General features: G+C 43.1%; 1 protein-coding gene across 5 annotated transcripts in view; it reads right to left on the bottom strand.

Moving 5' to 3' along the window:
- Positions 1–21,663, bottom strand: part of NPAS3 (neuronal PAS domain protein 3) — a 344,072-nt gene that overhangs the window by 111,377 nt on the left and 211,032 nt on the right. For all 5 annotated transcript variants that reach the window (XM_075282962.1, XM_075282963.1, XM_075282965.1 and 2 more), the window contains one exon: positions 20,068–20,150. In XM_075282962.1, the coding sequence (XP_075139063.1) occupies positions 20,068–20,150 (83 nt within the window). The remainder of the gene's footprint in view (positions 1–20,067; positions 20,151–21,663) is intronic.

Below are 21,663 nucleotides of genomic sequence, written 5' to 3'. Positions count from 1 at the left end.
GTACAGAACCTGATAAAAAATTAGCTTTAATTACTATATAAATAAGAGCCGGGTGCAATGTTAGTAAATGAGCCCTGGGGGATCCATGGCTAGAGATTGACGTATATGAATTTTTGGACACCATTTTTGTTGCGTTTTTTTGAGCCAAAGCCAGGAGTGGATTGAGCAGAAGGGAGGAATATAAAAGCTTCCTATATACATCCCATTCCTTATGTAGCCATTCTTGGCTTTGGCTCAAAAAAATGCAACAAAATCTGCAACAAAAAAAGCTGCGTTTCCGCAACGTGGGGCCTTAGCCTAGAGGGGTTATCCAGAATCAACATTTACCAGGAGAGATTATAAGTATCTGAGTGCTGGGCGCCCTGCTGACTAGGGTCCCTTGTCCCCTGCTATAGGATGCTAAAGATGAGGTTAGCCAAGCACATGGTTGACCGCCACGCCATTCAGGGTCCACCACACTGTAGAGGGAGACATGGCACTCACGACCTATTCCCGAGATTAGGAGGAGTCCCAGCAGTGGGGATCAGGCACGTATCACCGATCCTGTGGACAAGGGATAATTGTTTCGTCTGGACAAACCAATTAGGGATAGGGAAGGATAGCGAAGGATAGAGTATGTTGAAATGTAATTCTCCAATCCCTCTATCCCTCAACATCCCCCAAGTCACATGAGGCTGCCACCTTATCCCCTTGATATTGGTAGGTTCTGCTGACCTTTCTGTGTATGACCATCTTTTTTAGGCTAATACCCCATGTAGTGAGCCACAACCAAAAAGCACTGAGGACCAAACCGTGGTGGAAACGAAACGCAGGTTTTCCCACAGCTCTTTTCACATGAAGACAGCAAAGTTTTCTTCTGCAGACTTTCTGCTTCATGCTGTTTTGGACGCATGAAAGGGGAAGATCGGTCATGTTGAACTTCAGCATGCCTGATCCTTTGTTCTTGAGGTAGATAAGCCACCATGCCGGTACATGTTGTTACTGTAACGTCCATCGATGACAATGGGAGCTATTGAAAATATGTCGCTACACTGTTTTACTCCTCGATGGGGGTTACGGGAACAGCGCTCATCCGTTCCTATAAATTCTGGGACGGGGCGTAGTTGTCCCCATTTTGGATGGGAATAACCCTTTAATTCGTCACCAGAAAAGTCAGCAAAGTTATGGGTTGGGTTGAGCGATCGGGATCAGAAAAGATCGGATTCCGATTGGCGATCGAGCAAATTTCGCGATCGGAATCCCGACCCTGATCTTTTTAGGTGGGATCGAGGTCTCACGTTAGTTCTCACAATGCTTGGCTACTGGCCAAACATTGTGGGAAAAGCTAACATTAGGATTGAGGGATCGAAAGAGATCGGATCCCGATCGGTGATCGAGCAAATTTCATGATTGGGATCGGCTGGAAAATGATCGTAAATCGGATTTTAAAAACGATCCTGAAATCTCAAGATCGGTTCAACCCTAGTAATGGGTAATGGAAGGAATGAGTTCGGTAATACTGTAATGGGTTCGGCAGGAATAGCTGTCAGTCGAACAAGTGCTAAAGTGTACGGCCGGCTTTACCGTACAGTAACAAGCTCGCTCTGCAGTTTTAGATTGTAAGCTTTTGTTAGCACGTTATAACTCACAAGCCTAAATATCCATTTGCATATAAATTGGTGCGCCATCTTTCTGAGCCATTACACCAGACATACACCTTTCATGTACACGTTACAATTTTCTGAAGCATTTGCTTTAAGAATGAATAGGTAGCCAATGTCCGGACCGTCTCGCTGCTCTCTGGCTCATCCACTCTTTCTTCTCTTCAATAGCTGAACGATTAACCCTCCCCCCCCCCCCCTTTCACCTATTCTTCGCTTTTTTTTTGTAGGTTTGGGGAGGGGGGGGTGTTGGATTTATAATTCATGCAGCTATTCCATTTTGTCTTTCTGCATCCTTAATTCTTATATTCGCCCCCCTTCTTTACACAAACACCGCCATGCTAATGTGGCTGGGCTGACAGACAGGATGCTCTGCGCTCTGAATATCATTTAGATAATTAAAAATGACAGCTGAATCTTGCCCGCTGCCGACCTCTGGACCCTCCCCCCTTCTCCCGCTCTCCTTCTCGGGAGGCCAGAGCCTGACTGATTGCTGTCAGTCAGAAGCCAGGGTGTTGGTGAAGGGAGGGGAGAGGATGTCCGCCAGCCGTGAACCCTGACCCTTGCCGTGGATCTGAAATAGATAATAACCTTAAAATGCTATTAGACTTTAAAAGCAGGCAGAGTATGCGTGTGCAGGTCTCCCTGCTCCTCCCCGGGGGGATCACACAGATCACCTCCCCTCTGCTGCTCATTCACAGGTGAAGGGGGCCAGAACACTCCGAAGAGAAGATTTTTATGTTTTTATTTTGTCTGCTCGGTAACCCATTCATTACACTGCGGGTATGCAAAGGAGGAACAAAAAGACAATTGTGCGTTTCGTTACATGGAAACCAATTATATCGCAACGAAAACCAAAGGTTACCTGTGGTGCTGTAGTCTGAATGAAGTCCTAAATGAATGCGTTAACTTTCACATGCTATCACTTACTACGCATGGTCCAATATACAATCTAATACACACATATATACTATATATATAAATATACTCATACATACACTATTATACACAAACATACAGATTACGGATTAGCCAGAACTTCTGCAATTGGTTAAACTGAGGCAGTGCGATATTTTATCACAAAACCAATGAAAAGTTACGGGAAAAATTTCAATGACTATTCATTTTGCTAAGGCCCCACGGGACGACCCGCCACTATAAAGCGCTGCGGAAAAACTGTGGCGGTAACGCATCGCAGTTCTTCCCGCACCGCTTTAGACAGAAAGTTTGCAGAGATTTCCTCCACGGACTTCCAGTTTCAATTACACCAATGGGAAAACCGCCGGCACTTCAGTAGGTATAATGGACAGGCTGCGATTTCCAAAACTGGGCCAGTCCGCAGCACGGTTTTTGCCGCAAAGTGGGAATGGGATTCGCTAGAATCCCATATACTTTTCCCTGTTTGGAAAATGCTGCAATTTTTCTGCCACGGTCAAATCACAGTGTTTACGCCATGTGGGGTCCCGGCCTTAAGATCATTGGGCACCAGTAGTCATACCCTCACCCCAAAAAGTGATTTTTTTTAAAAAAATTTGCAGACACCCTAGAAGAAATTTTGGTGAACGGATCGATTGTACTATATTGTAAGTGAATCTTCCATATGCTTTACATTCAGACTCGTCATCACCATGACCACAGACTATACAACAGTAGACATCTAGACAAAAATGAACTGAACTTTTTGAAGACCAGAAGTCAAAAACTATTACAATAGACCACTGGAGGAAAAAAAAAACCCAAAACAATACATTACATAAACTGTCAGTGTTTATACTTTAAGGCTAGGTTCACATGGGAGATTCCATTGCAGAAACCACCGAAAATCGTTGGAGATATAAGTCCTGCACGGAGGAGCCGAATGTTGCAGATAGGAACTTGGGATCAACTAAAAATGTGGTTGTCTCAAATGTATTATCTAGAGATGAGCGAGTAGTACTTGATTGAGTAGGTATTCGATCGAATACTACGGTATTCGAAATACTCGTACTGGATCGAATACCACTCGCTGTTCGAATGTAAAAATTCGATGCAGAACCAGCATTGATTGGCCGAATGCTATACAGTCGGCCAATCAATGCTGGTTCTTCTCCTACCTTTAGAAGTCTTCTCCGTGCAGCATCCCCGCGGCGTCTTCCGGCTCTTCATTCACTCTGCCAGGCATCGGACCTGGGCAGAGCCGACTGCACATGTCTGCTTGTAGTGCGGGCATGCACAGTCGGCTCTGCCCAGGCCCGATGCCTGGCAGAGTGAATTCAGAGCCAGAAGATGCCGCGGGGACGCTGCAAGGAGAAGACTTCTCGGAGGATCCAGCCCGACCCTCACTCGTGGACTTGGTAAGTATAATTTGATCGAACGTTGCCTACCCCTGAAACGAGCATTTTCCCCCCATAGACTATAATAGGGTTCGATATTCGATTCGAGTAGTCGAATATTGAGGGGCTACTCGAACCGAATATCGAACCTCGGACATTTTACTGTTCGCTCATCTCTAGTATTATCTAATATTAAACTAGTCAGACCCATGTTCTCCTGCTTTCTTATGATGGGTACTATCTTGTTTTTGGAGTCCATACCCCTGTATAACTATAAAACTCAATTCTAACTTGTTACGCGGGGTTCACACCAACACTTGCACTACGTTTGGGGATTCCGTTCCCCTCTCCGCAAGCAGCACTTTTCACCCTTTTAGGGTAGAAACCGAGCAGAAACCACACGGACCTCATTATTGCCTATGGAGTCTGTGGGTTCCCAAAGGGTAAGTTCACACGGGGTTTTTTGGTCCGGAACCCGAGGCGGAGGCCGCCTCAGGTTCCGGACCAACATACGGGTAGCTGCGACTGGATGCCGATGCACTGGCATCCAGTCGCGCACGCCACTCCAGATTAGGCCCAAATGAATGGGCCTAGTCAGTAGGGAATGTCTTCAGGTGGATGTCATTGAAAGAATGAGCATGTCGATTCTTTTTCAATGGGAGCCATCTTTTTGGTCAGGATTTTGAGGTGATGCGGCCCCAAAATCCTGACCAAAAAACCCCGTGTGAACTTAACCTAAGGCAACCGCTTTTTTATGCAGATTAGGTTTCCATTCCTGGCGGAACCCCCCCCCCCCCCATCCCCAAATTGTCAGGCCACTAAGGCTAGGTTCACATCGGCGTTCAGGTTTCCGTTTCCAAGGGATGTAAACCTAGCCTTAGTGGCCTGACAAAAGAAACTTCTACAGACATCAATAGCAAACAACCCCACACCTATAATGCCCTATCATGTGTGAACATGTGCCTAAGCTACACCTCTTCAGTGCATGTGCTAACAGATTTTATTTTTGGCCTTTAAAACTTCTTCGGAAAGTTCGTAAAACTTTCAAAAAAGTGCTAGAAAACAAAAATACATAATACATTTGGTGCATAGAATGTAATTTTTCTTGCCATCATAGGTGACATAACTCTGGAATATTTTACAGTCTGTTTTTTTCTAATTTTTATACTGAATGAAAAGCGGATTACGACAGATTGAGCGCAGTCTGCTGTTATCTGCCTTACATTTTCCATCTGCTTTTAGAGGTTTGTCACAGAAAACAAATAAAAAAAGATCCAAAAGGCAGAAGATAACTTGTCATGTACTTTTTTTGCAATGAAAGAAAAAAACAAATGACCATATTGCCTACATTCTGTAAGTGTTATGCATTCTTCAAGACGGGATACGAAACTGTTTTTGGAGTTTTTGGAATGCACTGGTTTGTTCTTTTAAAAAAATTTGATAAAGGAGTTGTCCGGGCTTCATTTTGTTATGGACTGTCCTCAGGATAGGCCATCAATTCCTGACTGGTAGGGGGCGACACCCAACCACCCAATTCGACCAATCAGCTGTACGGAGCCCGTCCTGTACGCAATACAGAAAGCTCCGTCCACTGAATAGTGGCTAGACACCGTCACTGCATCTCTACTCTCTTCAATGGATGGTATGAATTGGTCCTGGTAGTCTGAGCATATTTCTATTTTTTCACACATCTCTGGTGCTGCTCCGTTGATGTACTCAGTTGTGAGAATAGACTCTTATCCTGTACAGCAGTATATAACTACCGTATATACTCGAGTATAAGCCGACCCGAATATAAGCCGAGGCCCCTAATTTTACCACAAAAAACTGGAAAAACTTGTTGACTCGAGTATAAGCCGAAGGGGGAAATGCAGCAGCTACTGGAAAATTTAAAAAATTAAAATGGTCCCTGAGCTTGAGGACTGGGGTTTTTCCCCCCACTTGGAATTCAGCCTGGCTGTATATAGGTTATCTGCAGTGCTCCTATTAACCCCTTCCTGATGGAACAGGAGCACTGCAGATCTCCTATATTCAGTAGACCGGGCACTGTCAGACACAGGGATACCTAATGTGTTTGTGTGTCACAGTCATTCTCTACTTTTATATGTATTCTAGGGAAAGGAGAGATTTACAACTTTTGTTTTATTTTTTTTTATCAGATTTTCTATCACTATTTTATGGGAGATTCTATACATTTATACATTACTATTGCGGCTTGACTCGAGTATAAGCCGAGGGGGGCTTTTTCAGCACAAAAACTGTGCTGAAAAATTCGGCTTATACTCGAGTATACACGGTATTATTTAAAACAACACACACATAAAAATATATATTTTCCATCATTTTAATACATAGGAATTGCTTTTGAAGAACTTTGTTTCGAAGTATATAAAAGTAATGAATTTCACACACAAGTAGTAGTAAAAACGCGAGAAGCCAAGTTACCACTGCTTAGCTAATTTTGCATTCTTAAGTTACATTCCCATCTGTGTTGGAGTCTCCATTCGGCGCAGAGTCTGACACTAGAGATGAGCGAACACTGTTCGGAACAGCCGTTCCGAACAGCACGCTCCCATAGAAATGAATGGCCGTAGCCGGCACACGGGGGGTTAAGCAACCGGGCGCCAGCTGCTTCCATTCATTTCTATGGGAGCGTGCTGTTCGGAATGGCTGATCTGAACATTGTTCGTTCATCTCTATCCGGCACAAATCCCAGCCGAAAATGTCCTGAAAGTCCAACTTTTTCGTCTGGCAGTATAAGTTAAAAAAAAAGACACATGAAGGATCCCATTATAATAAAAGGGGGTCCCTAAGGATCCATATCTGTCCACTGTTAGGCCCAGTTCACATCAGAGTTCGGGTTTCTGTTCGGGAAGTACACTTGGGAACCCCCTGAACCAAAACCTAATCCGCATAAAAAAGCGGATACCTTAGGAAACCCACGGACCCCATAGACTATAAGGGGGACTGTGTGGTTTCCTCACAAAAAATTTGGAGAGAAAAGTGCTGCTTGAGAGAAAAGTTTGGAGAGAAAAGTGCTTCCGCTTCCCTCTCCCGCAGCTTTCAACCTTTGCAATTCAATTCATATTTCTGAATATATCTCAAGGACTGGGTCTGTAAGACACACTTGGCACAAGTACAATTCGTGCACCAAAGCTTGCAGTGCCATCCATTTGTAAAATTGTCCCATCTTCTGCTGCAGGTTCATCAATCTCAAGCATCTCGGGCATAATGTCTATGAAGATCGCCAGGGCGTTGCTCTGATTTACAGACGTATTTCACATCAATGCAACAGTAACAGCACTTATTCCACTTTGCAAACATCCTTGAAAAAGCCCAGGAACAGCATGTATTGTATGTTTGCATAACACAGCTGGGAATTACAGAACAAGAGAAGGACTTCATTGTACATTGACTACCAGTAAAGAGTTGTGCTCAATGTCAATGGGCTGCTGCAAAAGCAAATAAAATGTTCGGCTGCAGAAAGAAGACAAAAAAAACCAAAAACACGTTGATCTTCCTTTAATCGTATTCTTCCTAGTAAGACCCCGGACTCAATACAGGTGGAAATACTGGTGCAACACTTATAGCTAATGGACTATACAGCATTTTCTTGAGTTTTGCAATGAAAAGGGAGTGCAATTCAACCAAAAACTCGATCGAAAATACTGATAAAACCAGCCACATAATTCAGCTAACAATAAAAAAAAGGCCATAAAAAGGTTCTATGGGAAAAGCCGAGGATTTGACAATGCGCTAGGTTAGTGCCCCGGGGAGAGAGGGTATTTGCTCATGGCAGGTGGGTTAGCTGGCACCGCGCCAAACAGAAAACAAAAAGACTACAACAGCCAAATAAGATCAACATGAGCTGGCGGTGCTGTGCCCGTGAATAGAACAGCTGGCTGTAAGTACAGAGGGTGTTAGCTACCTGTAATTGGGTAGAGAGGTGTTAGCTGGCACAGTCCTACCACCGAAAAAGAAAGCAAACACCTTCATGGCCAAAAAAGTGGCTGCCAATAGGCTTCACTGCCAACGTTCAAGCATTTAACACCTTCACTTCCAAACAACACAGTCCAGTCATATTAATGTGACCAGCGCCTACTTTTGACGTCAACGTTAAATAACCAATGGCAGAAGGCGCGTGTCATCAGCCATCTGGGCGCACTCATCATTGTGGAAGGCACGATGGATCAACACAAGTATGCATCTATCCTTGCGGACCATGTTCACCCCTACATGCGAAATGTTTTTCCTCAGGATGATGGCATCTACCAGCAGGACAATGCGATGTGTCATAAAGCTCTCAGTGTACGTGCGTGGTTGGAGGAGCACCAGGATGAGTTTACCGTACTCCCTTGGCCAGCAAATTCCCCGGACTTGAACCCAATTGAGAATCTGTGGGACCACCTCGATCGGGTTGTTCGCACCATGGATGCTCAACCGCGTAACCTAGCGCAGCTGGCCAGCTATCTTCAGCTATCTACAATACTTCTCCTAAAGTGAATGGGAGCTCAAATGTGGCATTCACAATCCTTTCTCAGGATTGGTAGGGTCCTCATACGTTGGACCCCCACTGATCTATCCTATGATAGAGGATAAACTGGCTTTGCGGCATAACCCCTTTAAAACTGTGAATAAGTGAGTCCCTGTACAGACATGAGGACCGAACACTGCTCACCCACATCACGCTAGTAGCAATCACCTTCAACGCATAAGATGTCCTGAAAGATGCTTGCACAATCGCTACTTGGAAGGATGTACGTAAATTGGATGCACGGAAAATTTACCAAAGCAATTACGCCGGTTTTCTAGCATAATGGCATCAGAAGGAATACTGATCCTTACCGTAAAACAAAAAATAATATGCATAGTGAAAGTCGTATTTATTATTAAAAAGGCTTGTCTGAATTATTTAATATATATCGCCCAGTGCTAGGGATTGTTATAATATAACAAAATACGGAATACTTAGCAGTTTTCTAGCCTGCGTCTTCTAGCCCTTTAATGAAGCCATCTTCTCGGCTTGTATACAGCACATGACTGTTGCGGCCAAACACTGTTGTGACATTTTGCGCTGCAATGTGGTATTTGGTATTGCCAGGAGTGTTATATATGGTGGATGCTGGTGAGGGTATTATGTGTACAGTACAGTAGCATTTATTGGCACGCCATTGTAGTATTTATTTACTGGTAAGTCCCCGGCATTACAGCAGATTGACTGGTGATGTCCAAGTCAACATAGTATAAGAAGGCCTGTTCTTACTGATCTTATCTAACCCTATTGGTTTGGCATCCAACAGGTTAATCAGTTATGCATTATAGTAGTATTGATCCAGGCAAAGCTGCCAATTACAGTGACGGGCAATGGTGACAGTATTGTATCTGTACTGACGGCCCAAGCTGCCAAGAGACAAGCATTTAACCCTTGACCTTGTACGAACTGCTGCTCCCTCCAGTGTCTTCCAACATCTGGAGAAGGCAACACCTGATGCTACTGAAGAGTCCTATCCTTCCTATGGGGGAAGACAGGGCAATACCATAATACGGTAAGACCTCATCTTTGCAGAAATTACTCATTGTTCTAGTGTAATCTGTTCTCCCTACAATAAACACGTTCCTAAAGCTGGTGAGAACGGAGGCCAGCGTGAGCTCTGCTCCATAATAGACAACACTCTGAAGCACAGATCTTACTATGTTATTCTGTGGCATATAACATTCCATTCATAGGAAGCCTAACAGCTGCCATGCTGCCGCTATTCCCAGGTCAGACATAGCTGAGCTGTAGACCCTGGTGGTCTTTACTGACTAAGCATGAACCTGCCATCTCACTCAGAAGAATGATCAAAGACGCATGCAGAGCAGAAAGGGTTACACTTGGCACGAAATGTCACGTCTGTGTTACCAACTTAAACATCATGTCCAATGTTACAATGGTGCACTTCTAATGTGCAAGATACAAGAATATTACAAAGTATATCTGCGATAACAAACTCATCTGTTGTATATAGTAGCTCCGTGGTTGGTAATGTGGCATGTAGCACAGTGGTTAGTAATGTGTCCCTGCAGCACCATGGTTAATAATATGGCTATACTGCACAGTGGTTAGTAATATGGCCATGCAGTGCAGTGGTTAGTAATATGGCATGTAGCACAGTGGTTAGTAATGTGGCCCTGCAGCACAGTGGTTAGTAATGTCGCCAGGCAGCACAGTGGTTAGTAATGTGGCTCTGTAGCATAGTGGTTAGTAATATGGCCCTGCAGCACAGTGGTTAGTAATGTGGCCGTGCAGCACAGTGGTTAGTAATGTGGCCAGGCAGCACAGTGGTTAGTAATGTGGCCAGGCAGCACAGTGGTTAGTAATATGGCCGTGCAGCACAGTGGTTAGTAATGTGGCCAGGCAGCACAGTGGTTAGTAATGTGGCCGTACAGTACAGTGGTTAGTAATGTGGCCGTGCAGCACAGTGGTTAGTAATGTGGCCGTGCAGCACAGTGGTTAGTAATGTGGCCGTGCAGCACAGTGGTTAGTAATGTGGCCGTGCAGCACAGTGGTTAGTTATCTGGCCAGGCAGCACAGTGGTTAGTAATGTGTCCCTGCAGCACAGTGGTTAGTAATGTGTCCCTGCAGCACAGTGGTTAGTAATGTGTCCCTGCAGCACAGTGGTTAGTAATATGGCCGTGCAGCACAGTGGTTAGTAATGTGTCCCTGCAGCACAGTGGTTAGTAATGTGTCCCTGCAGCACAGTGGTTAGTAATGTGTCCCTGCAGCACAGTGGTTAGTAATGTGTCCCTGCAGCACAGTGGTTAGTAATGTGTCCCTGCAGCACAGTGGTTAGTAATGTGTCCCTGCAGCACAGTGGTTAGTAATATGGCCGTGCAGCACAGTGGTTAGTAATATGGCCATGCAGCGCAGTGGTTAGTAATGTGTCCCTACAGCACAGTGGTTAGTAATATGGCCGTGCAGCACAGTGGTTAGCAATCTGGCCAGGCAGCACAGTGGTTAGTAATGTGGCCCTGTAGCACAGTGGTTAGTAACATGGCTGTGCAGCACAGTGGTTAGTAATGTGGCCTTGCAGTGCAGTGGTTACTAATATGGCCGTGCAGCACAGTGGTTAGTAATAAGGCCATGCAGTGCAGTGGTTAGTAATGTGGCCGTGCATCACAGTGGTTAGTAATATGGCCCTGCAGCACAGTGGTTAGTAATGTGTCCCTGCATCACAGTGGTTAGTAATGTGTCCCTGCATCACAGTGGTTAGTAATGTGTCCATACAGCACAGTGGTTAGTAATGTGTCCCTGCATCACAGTGGTTAGTAATGTGTCCATACAGCACAGTGGTTAGTAATGTGTCCCTGCATCACAGTGGTTAGTAATGTGTCCCTGCATCACAGTGGTTAGTAATGTGTCCCTGCAGCACAGTGGTTAGTAATGTGTCCCTGCAGCACAGTGGTTAGTAATGTGTCCCTGCAGCACAGTGGTTAGTAATATGGCCGTGCAGCACAGTGGTTAGTAATATGGCCGTGCAGCACAGTGGTTAGTAATATGGCCGTGCAGCACAGTGGTTAGTAATGTGGCCCTGCAGCACAGTGGTTAGTAATATGGCCGTGCAGCACAGTGGTTAGTAATATGCAGTGGTTACAATAGATAGAGCCTCTGGGGCAGGTATAAAACAAACCTCTGGGGCGGGGTTCATTAGAGTGAATAGATCATTTTATAAACTATTAACAGTAGATAGGAGTATCCGATACAAGGGCTCCAGATTGTGAGCCTCAGACATAAATGCAATATACAGACTTTATATAATATGTAAATGATATACATCGGATATGAATACGTTACTGATTGGAGCCAGATATATCCAGGCCGTGGTTTTCTCCCACTGTTATGTCATAGGTTTGGTTAAGGGGTCATGGTATTAGCCAATTTGTGTTCTTTGATACTTCACTTCACAAACAGGTCTCTGTGCTCTGACCGCGTGTGGATTTAATAGCCGTGCAACACGGAAAAATTAAGTAATTTTAATTATGCCTCCAAGTTATTTACTGCAATTAAGACCATTTATCATATGCAAATTAGTGCAAACGGGTCTCATTAGTTAGTAAATTACTCAATATGAGCCGAACAATGTAGCACTCCAGTTTGTAATGAAAAATCCCTGTAGAGGCGAGCAGGATCAATTAAGCTAATTTGCATATGCAAATATATTCACTTTTGCCATTTTTCTATCTTTAGTTCGGTGATTTGGGATGATTTTCCCTTCCAGGTGCTATTTTGTTCTGCAAATCAGCCCCCGCTGTGAGGATCTGGCGGAGACCTGCCGGGTCCGGCACAGGAGAGGTGCAAGTGATGCAGGAAGCAGACACGATTTGGTAGACTCCCTACGGGCTACAAAGGACTGGGGGGAAAATAATGCACCTGGGAGATTCAGCTCCCCGAAATCAAGTGAGGTATCATTTTCAAGCGCATTAACATAGATACAATCAGATATAACTGCTGACTGAACACATATATAGTGCTACGCTTTTGCCATTCATGGCAGGCAGGAGATTTCCCACCGATCAAAAAGCAATAGGATATTTATGAATTGGCCTCATCAAAAAACATCTAGTTTTGTCCATCATTAAAAAAAAAAATAATGGGTGCATATAAATTTATCGATCTTTCCACACAGTTAAAGGGGCTGGACGGTGACATAAAAACGGCAAATGGAAATTATTAAAATTTATTTACCTTAATTTTGAAAATTTAAAGGGACAATGTCAGACCCCTCTTATGGTCCCCGCTGTCATTGCAACACAGGCGGTGAGCTCAGAAGTGTCTTATCTATCTGGCTAATAGCCAGCAGCCTTCAGTTGCCAAAGTTACACCCTTTACTTTTTTTGGCAACCATGTATATTTCTAATTTATATTATTTAATGATTTCTCACAATATACCGTATATACTCGAGTATAAGCCGACCCGAATATAAGCCGGGGCCCCTAATTTTACCCCCCAAAATTGGGAAAACTTATTGACTCGAGTATAAGCCGAGGGGGGGAAATGCAGCAGCTACTGGAAAATTTCAAAAATTAAAATGGTCGGAGTTTTTGGGTGCAGTAGTTGCTGGGAAAGGGGAGAGGGTGTTTGAGTTGTCTGTCTGCCCCTTCCCTGAGCTTGAGGACTGGGTTTTTTTGCCCCCCACTTTGAATTCAGCCTGGCTGAATATAGGGGATCTGCAGTGCTCCTATTAACCCCTCCTGACGGAACAGGAGCACTGCAGATCCCCTATATTCAGTAGACCGGGGACTGTCAGACACAGGGATACCTAATGTGTATGTGTGTCACAGTCATTTTCTACTTTTATATGTATTCTAGGGAAAGGAGAGATTTACAACTTTTATTTACTTTATTATATTTTTTGTAAAGCTTCTTTTTTTCACTATTTTATAGGAGATTCTATACATTACTACTGCGGCTGGTCATAGACACCCCCCCCCCCCCAAGGGGGGCTTTTTCAGCACAAAAACTGTGCTGAAAAATTCAGCTTATATTCGAGTATATACGTTAATCCAAACTTTGTGCAGCAGGATAAATTGCCAAAGCATGGTATCTCATCATATAAGACAAAACTAAACAGATAAAACTAGGCTTATACTCGAGTGTATATATATATATATATATATATATATATATATATATAAATATATACAGTATATATATATATATATATATATATATATATATATGTCTTATTACGATATACAGTCATTATGGAAGGGGGTGGCGGTAGGAATACTCCTTTTTACAAAAAAAAGCATGACTTGCATTCTGGCCTGATAATGCATACATGACTGCATCCATGAAAGGATTAATTGACTAATTAATACTGTAAATGGTCACTAATTTTTCAACAAGCGTTGCATAAATCAATAATACAAAGAATTATATGAAGTCTTGTAATACGAGTACATCTTCGTACAGATAAATTCTCCACTTTTTGTCCCTTGTCCCGACTTTCACTCCGAAATCTCAGTTGAACTCCATCTCTCTATAGAGAGAAATAGAGAACAGAAGCTCATAGAGGTGTCCTATTACAGTTTTATATAGAAGTCTACGGAGAAGGAAAATGGGGAGTGAGCGGCAGCTGAGTGATAGAGGACAGACAGATACACGGAAGAGACTGCAAACACCTAAATAGCAACTTTCTGTCTAATCTCAGGTGTTCTATTCATATTAATACATATCAGGATGTCTCTGTAATGTGAGTCTGATTTTGATGCTTCTAAGTTGGTGATGGAGCAGGTCTCCTCACTTGAACCAACGGAGGCTGCCTCAGGTCCCGGTCCAAAATACAGGTAGCACTGCACTGGCATTCAGTCGTGCACTCTGCTCTGGATTAGGCCCAATGAATGGGCCTAGTCGGGAGGAGGGAGTGTCTTCAGGCAAAGGCAAAACGGCCTGAAGAATGAGCACCTCGCTTGATTTCAATAGGAGCCGTCTTTTTGGTCAGGATTTCCTTGCCAAAATCCTCGTCAAAAAACTCTGTGGATGGACCCTTAGGCTTAGTTCACACGAGGTATGGTAGGGCAGATTTTGCAACCGAGAGTGACATGGGGAGCCACATCACTCTCGGGTCAAAACCCGCCTACAACGACTGTCATAGCTTCCGACAGTCACGGCTTCCCCCTCCAGGGTAGGCTCAAATGAATGGGCCGACTCCGGAGGTTGCTGCCGCCAGGCGGACGCCGTGGCTCGATGAGCCGCGGAAGCCACCTAAAGAGAGAGCTGCCCACTTCTTTTTTTCCGTGAGCGGCAAGAAAAAAGTAGGCTGGCGGTCCACATAAACCACCATTGTAAGGGGGCGTATTATGATGTGGATTACGTGCCATAATCCGTCCCCTTAGTGCCCTTGTGAATGAGCCCTTAGGCTAAAAATACTGCCACAATATGGTGTGTGTGATTCCAGCCTTACATGTAACAAGTCTTGTAGCATGACTGCTATAAATCCATCACTAAATATATTAAAATAAATTGTTACTGTAGATTTCTGTCCTGTTAAACCAATATGAACTGTGGCCGACTACACCAATACAAATATCACACCCTATACGATATCATGTTGGGTTATCTGCGGTTTTAACAAAAGAAACAGATCACAAAATCAGCTTTCTGGATCACAAAAGATGTGGATTTTCTATTTTATCCCAGGGTTTTCAATTGATGGTTATACATCAGGATGGCATGCTTTATTCTGTCCATCCACAAGGATGGGGTATAAGGATGCTCAGTTATATGTACACTCCCTCTCCTGCCCTCCCAGCGGTGATGGCCGCCTGCGGGACTTTATCAATCACAGGCAGATGCCTGGTTTAAATGTCAGTGCTGGGGCTGCAGCCATCCATTCATCTACCAATTGATCAGAGGTGTCGGTGAAAGAGCGATGCGGATTTAACCCTTTCTGGAGCATTTAAATCTGGTTTTCAAAAGGACACAAGCACAAAAGCTTGTCTCCTCATCAATTACCTCCCAAACATACATTTATGGTGTGTATTATCTATCTATCTATCTATCTATCTATCTAAATAAATATATAAATTAAAAAAAAATCTATCTATCTATCTATCTACAGTACAGACCAAAAGTTTGGACACACCTTCTCATTCAAAGAGTTTTCTGTATTTTCATGACTATGAAAATTGTAGATTCACACTGAAGGCATCAAAACTATGAATTACCACATGTGGAATTATATACTTAACACAAAAGTGTGAAACAACTGAAAATCTGTCTTATATTCTAGGTTCTTCAAAGTAGCCACCTTTTGCTTTGATACCTGCTTTGCACACTCTTGGCATTCTCTTGATGAGCTTCTAGAGGTAGTCACCGGAAATGGTTTTCACTTCACAGGTGTGCCCTGTCAGGTTTATTAAGTGGGATTTCTTGCCTTATAAATGGGGTTGGGACCATCAGTTGTGTTGTGCAGACGTCAGGTGGATACGCAGTTGATAGTCCTACTGAATAGACTGTTAGAATTTGTATTATGGCAAGAAAAAAGCAGCTAAGTAAAAGATTGAATAGGTTGATAGAAGATTGAATGGCCGTCATTACTTTAAGAAATGAAGGTCAGTCAGTCCGAAAAATTGGGAAAACTTTGATAGTGTCCTTAAGTGCAGTTGCAAAAACCATCAAGCGCTACAAAGAAACTGGCTGACATGAGGACCGCCCCAGGAAAGGAAGACCAAGAGTCACCTCTGCTGCGGAGGATAAGTTCATCGGAGTCACCAGCCTCAGAAATCGCAGGATAACAGCAGCTCAGATTAGAGACCAGGTCAATGCCACACAGAGTTCTAGCAGCAGACACATCTCTACAACAACTGTTAAGAGGAGACTGTGCAGCCGCCGGCCTTCATGGTAAAATAGCTGCTAGAAAACTGCTGCTAAGGACAGGCAACAAGCACAAGAGACTTGTTTGGGCTAAAGAACACAAGGAATGGACATTAGACCAGTGGAAATCTGAGCTTTGGTCTGAGGAGTCCAAATTTGAGATCTTTGGTTCCCAACCACCGTGTCTTTGTGCGACACAGAAAACATGAACGGATAAATCTACATGCCTGGTTCACACTGTGAAGCATGGACGAGGAGGTGTGATGGTGTGGGGGGGCTTTGCTGGTGACACTATTGGGGATTTATACTGAACCAGTATGACTACCACAGCATCTTGCAGTGGCATGCTATTCCATCCGGTTTGCGTTTAGTTGAACCATCATTTATTTTTCAACAGGACAATGACCCCAAACACCTCCAGGCGGTGTAAGGGCTATCTGACCAAGAAGGAGAGTGATGGGGTGCTACGCCAGGTGACCTGGCCTCCACAGTCACCAGACCTGAACCCAATTGAGATGGTTTGGGGTGAGCTGGACTGCAGCGTGAAGGCAAAAGGGCCAACAAATGCTAAGCATCTCTGGGAACTCCTTCAAGACTGTTGGAAAACCATTTCAGGTGACTACCTCTTGAAGCTCATCAAGAGAATGCCAAGAGTGTGCAAAGTAGTAATCAAAGCAAAAGGTGGCTACATTGAAGAACTGAAAATATAAGACATATTATCAGTTGTTTCACACTTTTTTTGTTAAGTATATAATTCCACATCATTCATAATCCATAATTCATAGTTTTGATGCCTTCAGTGTGAATCTACAATTTTCATAGTCATGAAAATACAGAAAACTCTTTGAATAAGAAGGTGTGTCCAAACTTTTGGTCTGTACTGTATATATATCTATTTATATAGATGTATACATTTAAGAAAAGTAGAGCTGGGTAATACACCAAAAATATACCGACCATCAATCTGGTTAATCAATGTGATTTTGTTCATGTCGATTATTTCTATTATTTCTGATTATTCTATTATTTCCATTATTTCTATTACAATATTTGTGAGGTTCCACCTGCAGTTTCATTTGGACCAAACATGTCCAAACTGAAACTGCAATCATTATACCACGGGGTCTTTTCAGACGCCAGAATATAAATAGCAGAGGCCCAGGAGAGGTGAGTGACTATACATAATAGTACAGTACTACTCACCTCCATGGTGCTCCAGCGCTGGTCCTCGTCCTCTTCAGGCCTCCTGATTGATTGGGCCTCAGCGGTCTTGTGGCATGAAGATGATATAGACACAAGCATTATAATGTTCTGTGATGGCTGAGACCCAATTGCAGAACTCAGCAGTCCCTGACATCATTCAGGAGGTCTGAAGTGGACAAGGACCAACGCGGCAGCATTATAGGTAGGTCTGGAAAAATTGCTATAAATTAAAAATGTTTCAATAGTGATAATAAATTATTTTTTGTCAATTAACAAAATGAAGTGAATGAAGAAAAGAGAAATCTAAACTCCATCAATATTCGGTGTGATTTATCTTATATCTTATTATGATTCCTTTGCCTTCCATCAATTCTTCTAGGTACACTTGTAGACAATTTTTGAAGGAACTCAGCAGGGCGATTGTTCCCTCCATCTTGGAGACCTAAGCCCAGATCTTCTGTGACATAGACTTGCTCCAATCCTTCATGTAATCCCAGACAGACTGGATGATATAGAGATTAGGGAGGCTATATCATCACTTCCAGGACTCCTCCACACCAAATATTGATGGGATTTAGGTTTCTCTTTTCTTCATTCACTTCATTTTGTTAGACGATTAACGCTTCTATTTGTAAAAAACATTCTTACTTTGCAGCAATTTTTCAGACCAGCCTAAAACTTTTGCACACCACTGTATAAGCACGTACGATGTTGAGGTCTGCTGTGTGCCGGCCACAACCATGCCAGTGATTAATTAGCATCACTTAAAGCAGTCGTGCCCTGTCCTTACCCTTAACCACCTCCATTCCACAAGAGATCTGGTCTTACGGAAAGAACAAGCACAATTTTCGCGTGTCTCGCCTTGCAATCTCATCAAGTATTTAAATTAATTGTAGAACCAAGAGACAGAGGTTGCAGAACAAGAGATTACACCCGCTGAAGTGCGGCTACAGAAAAGTCACAAGAGCAAGGGTTATTGACATTCCTTTAAAAATGGCAAAAGTTTGTACGACAAAAAAAGGAAAATAGATTTGAAGGGATTTTGTCAGAAGAATTTACCCCTATAAATCACTTTCACCACCAATTGTGACCTTAAAGTCCATTAGTCTATTATAGTCCCTCATTCCTGTGTTGAATGCACTTCAAGGATCAAGTGTCTGTGGGGGTATTTGGACTCTCTAAGTGTCCTAAATCCCGGCACTGCTCCATTGACTGATGTGGAAGATGCCTGGGTTATGCAAAGCTTGCTTGAAATCTGGCGCATGCGTGCTACAACTGAAATCCAGCGCATGCACAGACTGTCCAAGAGAAAAATGATCAATTGTGGTCTTCATACAGTATGTGATGGAGATGAAGACCTTGGACTTGGTGCACCACAGACCCAAATGGATTCCTTTGCTTACACATTACGAAGGATTTTGCGCATGCGCTAGTTGTCAGCTCTATGCCAATCAACAGGTTAGCAAAAATTGCCCAGGAAACTTAAAATATCTACATATGCCCAGCAGGCACTAGAACCTACATCTCCCATTGTCTCTAGTTGTAAGTGACTGATCACTTCCAAATAGGTTTGTCTTCTTCTGAATATTCAGGTACACTATTATGTGTCACAGCTTGGGAACACCCGAGGATCTTCACGTTCTAGTGGGCCAGTCCAACGCTGGTCACAAATGATGGTGGGTGAGGTTTATAGAGACAAGTTCTGCTGACTGGTTCCTTTACAGAGACGAAGACGGAACAGCTAGTTAGTACCAAGATATGAGTCTTTGGTTTCAGCCCTCACGATGTCTAAGTATGGGTTCCATGTCATAAGGAGATGTCTCCTAATGGACTACAGAAGCATGGAAGACGGTGGTGAAAGCTCTATATTGCTCAATATAGATATGTCTGGAGTCCTAATGGATTGTCCATTTTATATTATATTCATATATAGATGAAAAAAGTTATATATGGTGGCCACCATATCTGTCACACAATTGTCCCCTCTACTAGTCCATGCCTTGATCTGTTCTTTGTCACAATCTGATATAATAATGGGCCATCTTTGGGTGTGTACCATCATAAGAAGTGGAACAATACAGTATGAGCTGGATGAAGCAAATGTAGAGAGAACAATAGCAACGTAAGGACTGTAAGGTAATACTAAGAGGACACAACCAAAAAGACTTGGTCAATATGGCACCTTTCCATTGGCACCAACCACCGGTGTGGTTATCAACATGATACAAATAAGTCCAGAATGGTCAACAATGGCCGAATTACAATTCAATATTATAATAAGAAGTACTAATAATATAGAATAGTAATAATAATAATACTCAGATCACAATGATAAAACCGCACCATAAGAAATCCAAATGTTATGGTCATTTTTTAAGATATAAAACTGCATTGAAATCTATCAAAAAAATCCCATAGAAAATAATAAGGAAGTTCTGACATATTCCTACCGTAGATAATGTCATCATTTACGGTTACAGTTTTTAATCTATGATCAAGAGTCGCCCGGCGTCATTCTAGATTTTCAGCATATGACATGAACATGTTTTGTACCTGTAGGATGTGACTCCCAAGATGAGATTCAAAGACATCAATGGCCACAGAGCTGGGGCTTCTTCTCCTCTGGGATCCTATAACTAAAAAAGAAAAGCTCTTTAGTAAAAGTTACACATTGATCACATCATAGAGCCATGACGGCGACCCTATGGCACCCATGCCAGAGGTGGCGCTCAGAGCCCTCTCTGTGGAACAGGTTATACTGTGTGGTGCCAGTTTGCAGCAGATTACACTGTGTGGGGCTCACTGTGGAGCAAATTGTACTGTGTATCGGCAACTGTGGAGCAGATTGTACCGTGTGGGGGCCCTTCACTATTTTTTATCACATAGTATCTGATTTATAGTAGACAAGGGATATTATTACACACCGTCTGTAATTGTCCACAATTGTGGATCCGTACCGTATTAAGGTTAAATTGTCATGTTGACACTTTGTGATAAATTTGTGGGTTTTGGGTTGCAGTTTGGGCATTCGGTCTCTAAAAGGTTCGCCATCACTGTCATAGAGTCTACATGGTTACAGCAGTGCATGGCGGACGGGATCCATCAAATGCTACTCAATTGTGAGAATGTCTATATGGACGATACAAACATTCCCAATAATACAATATGGTGTAGACTTCACTCATAAGTAATGTCAGGGTCTGGGGTTGCTAGGTGGGGTGGCATAGACACAAAAGTCCAGTTTTTTTAGTCCAAAACAAAGGTAGGGTTTATTTTCACTCAAAAGGCAGTGCAGCAACAAAAGGAAACAATACAAAAATAAATCCCTGCCCAGCTAGGCTCTAACTGAACATAGAATAGGTTACCTCACCTAGAATCACAGAAATCCAAAAGCCAGTAGAATCATTCAGGACACAGCTCCAAAAATATATCTTCTTTCTTTGGCTCTCCAGCCAAGCTCTGCCGAAAGTCTGTTGCTGGCTTCTTAAGATCTCTTGATGAGCAGACTCTCTGCAGCTCAGTCCCTGCCAAAACATCCCCAAAGTGTGGACTGGAGGGGGGTGGAATGACAGGTCCCACTACCAACCTACCTGCCATTCCTAAAAATCCAGCCCAGTACTGAGCATTTACCTAAATGCTCAGCAGATGAAAGTTGTCTGCCGAGAACAAACATTTCTTCTGGAGCTTTTGCATCTCACCCACCTTAGTAGTCTGAGTAAGATGTACACCCCCTCCATTACCTGACCAGCCATTGGCTTACAGTAAATATTGCCATACGGCACCTTCCAGAGGTGACATCATGTTCTACCACTTCACCCTCTACCTCTCCAGCCAGTCGCACTGACTAATTTAGCTTTTTCAATCCCTTCAATCCAAGAGTCATTACTTTTTTTTACCCATTGCCATAGCATAAAGGGTTGTTTTTTTGTGGAAGTTGAATTTTTAATGGCCCCATTTTGGGATACATACAAAGCACTGAATTTTTTTATTTTTATAAGGCAAAAAAAATGATTCTGCAATTTTCTGGTGTTTTAGTTTTTGTGTTTCATTTTTATGGTGTCCTCCATGCGGTTTAAGTGACATTTTAATTTTATTTTAAAGGTCACTACAATTACGGTTATATCCAAATTTATACACAATACTTTATCA

This window comes from Leptodactylus fuscus, chromosome 7, assembly GCF_031893055.1.
Source record: "Leptodactylus fuscus isolate aLepFus1 chromosome 7, aLepFus1.hap2, whole genome shotgun sequence".
NCBI classification, from domain to species: domain Eukaryota; kingdom Metazoa; phylum Chordata; class Amphibia; order Anura; family Leptodactylidae; genus Leptodactylus; species Leptodactylus fuscus.
This window is presented reverse-complemented; position numbering and strand designations above follow the sequence as displayed.